The sequence below is a fragment of the Limulus polyphemus genome, unplaced genomic scaffold, assembly GCF_000517525.1.
Source record: "Limulus polyphemus unplaced genomic scaffold, Limulus_polyphemus-2.1.2 Scaffold194, whole genome shotgun sequence".
NCBI classification, from domain to species: domain Eukaryota; kingdom Metazoa; phylum Arthropoda; class Merostomata; order Xiphosura; family Limulidae; genus Limulus; species Limulus polyphemus.
The window spans coordinates 556,344-565,478 of NW_013665804.1; the positions used below are offsets into that span (position 1 = coordinate 556,344).

At 34.5% G+C, this 9,135-nt stretch overlaps 1 protein-coding gene across 1 annotated transcript in view; it reads left to right on the forward strand.

The window, feature by feature from the left end:
- LOC106478262 overlaps nucleotides 1-9,135 on the forward strand; it is an 11,748-nt gene that overhangs the window by 1,560 nt on the left and 1,053 nt on the right. Inside the window, exon 2 of the mRNA XM_013938793.1 lies at nucleotides 358-760. Within this exon, the coding sequence (XP_013794247.1) occupies nucleotides 358-760 (403 nt within the window). The remainder of the gene's footprint in view (nucleotides 1-357; nucleotides 761-9,135) is intronic.

The window sequence follows — 9,135 nt, forward strand, 5'->3', positions numbered from 1 at the left end:
ATGAATGCACAATGGCGCACAAAAAATCGCTCGAGGATCTTGATCGATCATTGCAAGATTTGCGTAGAAACATCAGACCATTTGGGGATGCATTAATATTGCTTGCAGGAGATTTTAGGCAAACATTACCTGTAATTCCTCAATCGACACCAGCGGACGAAATAAATGCTTGCCTGAAATACTCTACTTTGTGACGACGTAAAGACGTTAAAATTAACTACAAATATGCGTGTCCAGCTGCAAAACGATCGATCAGCTGAGATATTCTCACATCAATTGCTGGAAATTGGGAACGAAAGGTGCCGGTTGATCTGACCTCAGGACGAACTTCATTGCCTCATAACTATTGCAATTTAGTGACGTCAAAAGAAGAATTGGTTGAAAAAGTATTTCCCAATATTCAAACCAATTATAAGAATCACGATTGGCTGAGTGAACGAGCTATTCTTGCGGCCAAGAACAAAGACGTCTACGAACTTAACAATATTATTCAGTCTAACATTCAAAGCGAGGCAGTCACATACAAGTCCGTCGACACTGTTGTGGAAGCAGATGAAACAGTTAATTATCCAACAGAATTTTTGAATTCACTCGATCTGCCAGGGATGCCACCGCACGTACTGCAATTGAAAATCGGCGTGCCAATTATCATGTTGCGAAATATCAACCAGCCAAAGCTTTGCAACGGCACGCGGCTTGCAGTAAAAAAAATTAATGAGCAGCGTCGTAGAAGCAACAATCTTGACAGGACCTTTCAAAGGTGAAGATGTCCCCATTCCTCGCATTCCTATGATTCCAACGGATATGCCATTTCAATTTAAGAGATTTCAATTCCCAATTCGTTTGGCGTTTGCAATCACCATCAACAAAGCTCAGGGCTAATCTTTAGAATTGTACTATTTAGATCTAGACACGGATTGCTTCTCACATGGACAATTATATGTTGCGTGTTCTAGAGAACCAGACAATCTCTATATCTGCACAGACAATGGAACAACAAAAAATATTGTATACCCACAAGCATTGTGAAATTAAACATATTAAAAACGTGCGCTTTCTCTTTTCTTTCTTTTCCATTTAACCAGACTGAGCCACAGCAACGCGTGGCCGGGTACAGCTAGTTTATAAATAAAGTGATATCAAACATCAACATCTGATATTTTCCATTATTCCTTTATTAACACTATCAAAACATAAAAACAATGAACAGTATTCTATGGAATTATTCACAAGATGTTTATTTTAACTGCACACACAGATAAATTAACAATCTAATAAAACTTAATATGTTTCTTCTTTTGTCTTTTGCCGTGCGGTGTGGTGCAATGCTATGGTACGAAGGTTGTTCCATACAGCAAGGGTACTAACGCAGGGTTAAGCACCAGTATTTTTCATGCTTCGCCAGCTTTAGTTTGTAATATAATAATACTAAAACATTTGCGAAGAATTAAGAAGGTGTTGCCAAAATAAGTATGAGATAATATTAAACGACGTCCAAGCTATTTGGACGAGACAACAATAAAGAAGATTGTAATAAACACATTGATAATTAAAGTAATTTCTCTTGGTAAAAAAACATTTATAACGTTAGTATATTTAAGTGAAGTACTAATTGCTGGGATGAGACATATCAACAAAGAAGATTGCAGTAAACACATTGATAATGAAGACAATTAATCCTAGAAAACTAAAATTATAATGTTTGTATTTTTAATTTTTTAACGCTAACTGGAGTTTATTATGAAACACACTTTCTGAAATAATTTTAACTTTATCTCTATCTCCAGAAAGTTTTTTTTTAATAATATTCCTCCTTGCGGTTTCATCGCGAGTTTTATCCTATAAATATTGTAATAGAATACAGTTAAATTATATGATAACATTGAATGTATTTCATGTATCCATGGCATGGATTTTTCTACCAATGCCAAACACTTTACACTGTTAAAACTACATTATTCTAATAACATACACGATGAATAATACATGGCAGTTATACATGTGTATATTGTAGTCATGTGTAAATATAAGATATATTTATTATCACAGCATGATATAAAGCCTTTATTCTATCTGTAATTAATATGTTAAAGTATTCCGAGGATAATTTAATGCTTTTTAAAATTTCAAACTGATTGGCTGGAACGGATACATAAGGTTAAATGGCGATTTATTCAATCAAATTAAGGAAGGAATAGCGCTTCGTTAGTGTTTGCCGTAATATTTATACACAACCTTGAACAAAAAAATAATAATACCTAAATGCATGGAAGTTGGGATGAAATGTAAGTTAGTTGCTACAGGTTACAGATGCCATATTGGGGGTTTGGAATTCTAGTTTAGTGTCTGTTTTCTTATAGCAAAGCCACATCGGGCTATCTGCTGTGTCCACGGAGGGGAATCGAACCCCTGATTCTAGCGTTGTAAATCCGAAGATTTACCGCTGTCCAACCGGGGTACTTTTAGTTTAGAATCGCTTACAAGCTTTCATGGGATTCCTTAAATATAGTCCATTTTTTTATTAATTTTACATTTGCTTATTCGACAAATATCAAAACACTGCCGTTTTTAGATGCTACCATCCATATTGAAAGTGAAAGAATTACAAAAGTTTCTGTAAACCTTCAACTAAAGCTACTTTAGACAGCTTTATACTCTACATCACCTCTGGTGTTTAATTAAAATAACCACGAGTATTTAGTGCTGCATAAAAATAGTGTTACGACAGCGGTAGTCACTGACCCTGGTAACACGTCATGATATTCTCGAAGGATCGGGGAACATCACGAATAATCCAGTATGTGCTAGGCGCCCTCTATTCCTGTATATAAGTGCGCCGGTTAACGTGAGACGAATCAATAGGAATTGAATTGCAGACAGAGATAGAGACGGAGTCAAGCGCGTGAATCGTTCGTTGTGAATTATAGCGTATGTTTAAGTTATAGCGTTACTGTGGAAATTAACTGTATTGCAAAGTTGTATTGAGAAAGAATAAACTAGTTTTATTTAAGAAAGGACTTGTATCGCTAAAGTTTCTGCGGAAAATTTAATTTCCATTCCCATATATCCAACATTTATCACAGTGTCATCTATTGATAGATATTTGTATTACAACCAGTCATCATTTTTAGTATGACCCATTTTTACATAGATCAGTAAAGAAGCATATTATTTTATAATGCTTCTTTTCTCTTGTTGGTAATGTCAGTTAATGGATACATTTATAATATAGCAAACTTCTCGTACGTCCGATCAAATCTCTAAACGGATAAAAAGGATTATCCTAACAAATATAAATATACATTTCACTGGCTTGATACAATAGATTTAAGTTGTCAAAAATCATAATTGAAACATTTAATGTTAGGCAAGGTATGGCTTGGTGATTAACATACCGGATTGTGAATTCGTATATTCGCACTTTGAAAATGTGGATAGGTTATAAAAGTAACGGTCTTATTTCTATTTTCATTATTATTTGCTAATTGATGTAAGAATTTTAATAATTTATCTAATGCATATATATATATATATATATATATATAAAGTAAATTTTACAGAATTTTATTACAAGTAAGAACATACTCGACAACGTGGCGGTGCCGCCGTCTGCACCATATTAAAGAAGTGAGATTTTTGTTGTAGGTAAAATTTTGACCAGAAACAATATGTTGTTGTCTTTTTAGTTCAATAGTCTATATACGTTCTGTCCACCGTGGGAAATCAAATCCTAGCTTTTAATGCTGTAAGTACATAAACTTACCTCTGATAAACTGGGAGGGGGGTGGAGTATATCATGCAAAGATTTTAAAACAAAGTTCTCTACATGTTGTCTAATTGTGACAGAAATGTGCGTTTTTGACTGAGTTTATCTTGCCCAGTTACTTCTGCTGTAAAGATTAATAATGGTTTATTATAAACGTGGGAAATCCACGGATACAGGTCCAAAATAACATGTTTGAGACCGAACTGTGCAGATCCGAAGAAAACATTGGGTGGTGGGTAGGGGTGTATTTGTTTGTTAGAGTATGATCACGACTTGACCAAGGTACAATATCCACATATTTGCTTAGTCGTGGTAACAGTGCTGATAGCAATGGCCACTCAGCGCCCGCGAGTGTAAACATATGTTCGAGAACCAAATGATCCGAATCCAATCTTGTCAGTTATTTTGGTTAAGATCTCATAGACCCTGTAGGGGCCTGAAAGATAACCAGGGCGGTCAGAAACGTTAGTTCAAGGAAATTCAAGGAAAAATTTTGCTGTAGGGGAAAACGGGAGTACTTCGATAAAATCCGTTTTTACGGCCAGGTCGCCGATAAAGAATGTCCAGTATACAAGGATTAGTAAGTATAATAGAATGCACTAGCGTTAGTTTTTACAGCATTTTAGGTTAAGCTGGAGGGATGAAGTGTCGAGGACAGGCTGGGAAAGGCTCGGTCGTATTCAGAGTAGGAATTGTCGTCGTCTCTGGAGGTGAAAGTTAGGCGAGAAAAAGCTGACTTTCGTGAGAAAATTCTCGTTGGGTCGAACGAAGCTCCCGGCTGGAGGGCGTAGGGTGACTAGGGCTGCTTGGTCGAACAGGGTTATTCTTCTTAAGTCGTCGTCGGTATGAATTCTTCTGTCTTTCTTGGCCGAGTGACTGAGGACTGTCTGTAGATGTGAATTGTTGCATTTGGTAATCTGTGGTGTTGTAAATTATTTGCCAGTTGATCTGCCACAAAGAAATTTTTCCACTGAGCGACAATGGAAGAAAACACAAGAGCCTCTCTGTCTAGTGGGTGGAATCCAGCATCACTGGCAGTGTTGTCATTGTGTATATAACTTTTAAATAATACTTTATACGGTAATCTTACCGATAAAAACTCATATCGCGAGTTTCGACAATACGAAAATTACGGAAGGTTAATTTAATCATATTTCTATCATTAAAATAAACTTTTCATTAAACATAATCTTTTTTTAGATACTTCATAGTAATTATTAAGCAACTCCGTCACGGGCCGTAAAAAATAAGTTACAGCTTTTACAGATTGTTTTTAGAACAAGTATGAGTTTTGATCACTGGTGCGATCATTTTTAATAAGTACACAAGTTTTAACGATAAAGAACGTGTATTTGAGAATAATCGCAAGTTATAACTTGTAATAAAATAAACTTAATCGGTAAGTAAGCTCCAAATGAAACAAAAAATTTAAAGGTTTAGTCACACGAATGGTACGATCAATATTTAAAACATTTGTTTGTTTGTAATTAAACACAAAGCTATACAATGGGCTATCTGTGCTCTGCCCACCACGGGTATCGAAACCCGGATTCTAGCGTTGTAAGTCCGCAGACATGCCGCTGTGCCATTGGTGGGCATTTAAAACATACGAACCTTTCGAGACAGGACAAGTCACTACGTCACGCGATGACGTTTTAATGAAATTAGTTTCTATGTGTAACCATGGAAAAGCACCACCTGGGTAAGTACTAACGAATTTTATCAAATTAACACCCACTTTTATCCTTCCACCAATTCTCACCTTGCTATCTCGGAAGAGTAATAACCGCATAGTAGAAAGTAATACAAGAAATACTATTTACATAATAGAAAAAAATATAACTTTGTACGTTAAAAACAGTCAAAGATGGATATAAAAAAACAACATTAAATAATATGAAATAGCTGAAACATTAATTCACTCCTTTGAGTCAGGTGTGATTCACTTATGAAGTTTAGTGTATTACTTATAGTAAAAAAAAGTACAAATAACATATTTGAGAAGATATAAATATTTAACCGTTCCACTGTCATTACATTTAAAAGTTTCTACTATTTTCAGTCCAATTTTGAATGGCATGCATCAGGAGGTTACACATTCGTAATGATCGATCCCTGGGTGATAAAAACTCAACCGACAGCTTACAACCATGAGACAATCGTGTTTAAAACAAGTTTCACATTCGTCTTGGTTTACAAATTTTTATCTTAACTGATGTCCCAAAGTAGACAAGATGTGATGAGTGTATTATTTATAGAAAAATTAAGAAATGAAAGCTAAAAATATCGCGAGTATTCTTGCCGAATGCCGTCATATTTGCCCGTAGCTTACTCGCATGCCTATGATTCGTGTTCATAAATAACCATTTTACAAAGGCGATGTTTTAGTAAAAACAAGTGACAATGCTTAAACCGTTAGTTAATATGAAGAAAAACACAAGTAAAGTTTAGTAATATGTTACAATGTTTTGGAATACTTAAGTACCAAACAAAATCTTCTGTGAAATGTAAATGTTTTGATAAGTACCGATTTCTAAGCTTTGAAGTGCTTTGTGTTACATTACTCTTGGAGGATATTGTGCTGATTTAGCTTGAACACTGATAACTACTATAGTACACACTTAATAAAACATATGACACATTGTTACAAAAACACTCTTATGTAGTGTTAAATTTCTTTCTTTATTTTGTATTAACATAATTGCCATATATGCAATATTCTTTGGAATGAAGTTCGATATTATTTCCCCCTAGATGGCAGTAAAAGCATATTGATTGTAGGCGTTTAAATAAAATACTGGTTGCATGTTAAAAATTTACTTTAGAAAGTTTTAGAAGCTTCGGAACTCTGTATGATTTTTTTAATGTGACACAAAATACATTACGAAGTTGAAAAAGCCTCTGACCCCAAATTTCAGAGAGACAATTTGCAGCAAGAGGAAGTGAATCATGGACATTGGGATTCCCTGTCCGACACAATAACGAAGACTCGCCCTACATTAAATATTTCAATTTTAGGTTTAAATAAACTAGGTTTGCTATATGAAACTAGTGAAATGATTATTTTTACTCGTCATGCGAAGAACATTAAAATGTTATTTATCTGATTGAACAACGGGGAGTTTGAATATATTCAAACTATGTACTAATTTATACATTGTAAATTTTCAAGTATATATTGTTTAAATGTCATTTAGATGCGGTAGGTATAAAGTAAAAAAAGTTGTTTACCAAGTCAATTTTATAATTCCATTTGACGAAATGCCCTTTAAAGAGCCAAAAAATTTATAGTAGGAATGGGCCAGATGTGCAATACAAATTAAAATCTCAAACGCATTGCAAATAGCATGTAAACAAAAGTTTATAAGCACTTTATACACACTGTTGAGTAGTAAACAAACCACCAAAGCACTTTAAAAAGTCCGTTGAGTAAAAACAAAATATTTCACAAAACCACAAGTTTCTCAATCTGAATTTATGACTGACTAACGTTTTTGGAAAGGCATAGTTCTCTCCTGGCTTCACATTATACAAATCTAAATACACATGATTGAATTACGCTACCTTGGCTAAAAGCGTTTTTCTTAGTTTTACTCAAAGTGGATGTGGCATTCGTCCCCCTCAATCCTCCTTTGTGTGCTTTTTGTAACTTGGTAATTGTTCAAACTAAATGAAAGGTATATATATGTATATATATAGCTAAGTTTCTTATTTGTAAACTTTGTTTCAGCAACCAAGTACAGATACATGTATGTAATCAAATTACGTAACCCTAACGAAAGGCATGACATTATAAAAGGGATGTTTGATGTCGAAAGCGAGACAGGAAACTCCAATAGTCATAATTTGCTTATGGGAAACATTATAGTTATCTGATTGGTAAAAAGGAAGCCAAAAAAATAGTATCTAAACCGCTGATTTTTGAAATTTGTTAAGTATTTAGAAAGGGTTAGTTGCTGATAAAACTCATTTCATATCTATAATTTGATCAAAGTTAAACGCGAAATAGGAATGATCAGAACGATGGCCGCACCTACTTTAAGGTTGCATCTTGTCAAAAACCACCTAGTGTTGTAATGTTATCCCGCCCATTCCTACCTGTTTTATCCTTATTTTTGGTGCTCCCATTCTTACTTCCTAATTTTTATTTAATATTATTTTACACTTGTGATACTTGAGCCTGTGAATGTTTTAACGTTAATATTTAGCATTTAATTTATAAGTGTTTTATTAATTTTACAGAATTGATAAGCCACCTTGTAAGTAAATAAACCTTAGTTATTCTCTTATTAGTGCAAAACTACACAATGAACTTTGTGCAGTCTGTTCACCGCAGATAATCGAATCACGCATTTTTGCATTTTAAGTCCGTAAATTTATCTTTAATAGTATGTGTGTTTTCTTATAGCAAAACCACATGAAGCTATCTGCTGTGTCCACCGAGGGTAATCGAACCCCTGATTTTAGCAATGTAAATCCGAAGACTTACCGCTGTCCCACAGGGGGACCTGTAATAGTAAAGGTAACATTTTTTGTGTGAAAAAACTAGGGTTTGTTTTTAGGAGTTACGGGGCCTTTTAAACTCCGTAATGTATTTTTTGTCACTTTAAAAAATCATACTTAAATAGAGTTCCGAAGCTTCTTAAAATTTCTAAAGTAAATTTTATAGCATGCAACCAGTATTTTATTCAAATAATCAATATGCTTTTACTGCCATCTAGCGGGAAATAATATCGAACTTGGCAATTATGTTAATACAAAATAAAGAAAGAAATTTAACACTACATAAAAGTTTTTTATAATAATGTGTCATATGTTCAACTAAGAGTGTACTATGGTAGTTATCAGTGTTCAAGCTAAATCAGCACAATATCCTCCAAGAGTAATGTAACACAAAGCACTTCAAAGCTTAGAAATCGGTACTTATCAAAACATTTACATTTCACAGAAGATTTTGTTTGGTACTTAGGTATTCCAAAACATTTTAACATATTACTAAACTTTACTTGTGTTTTTCTTCGTATTAACTAACGATTTAAGCATTGCCAGACCGACGACGATTTAATAAGAATAACCCGTTCGACCAAGCAGTCCCAATCACTCTACGCCCTCCAGCAGGGAGGTTTTCGATCCAACGGGAATTTTAACACGAAAGTAAGCTTTCTCTTGCCTAACTATCAACTTCAGAGACGACGACGATTCCGACTCTGAATACGACCGAGCCTTTCCCAGCCTATCCTCGACACTTCATCACTCCAGCTTATCCTAAAATGTTGTAAAAACTAACGCTAGTGCATCCTATTATACTGTTACGTCTCCGTTTGTTAATTAACTTTCCGTAACTTCGTTGCGACGAAACTTTAGCGACA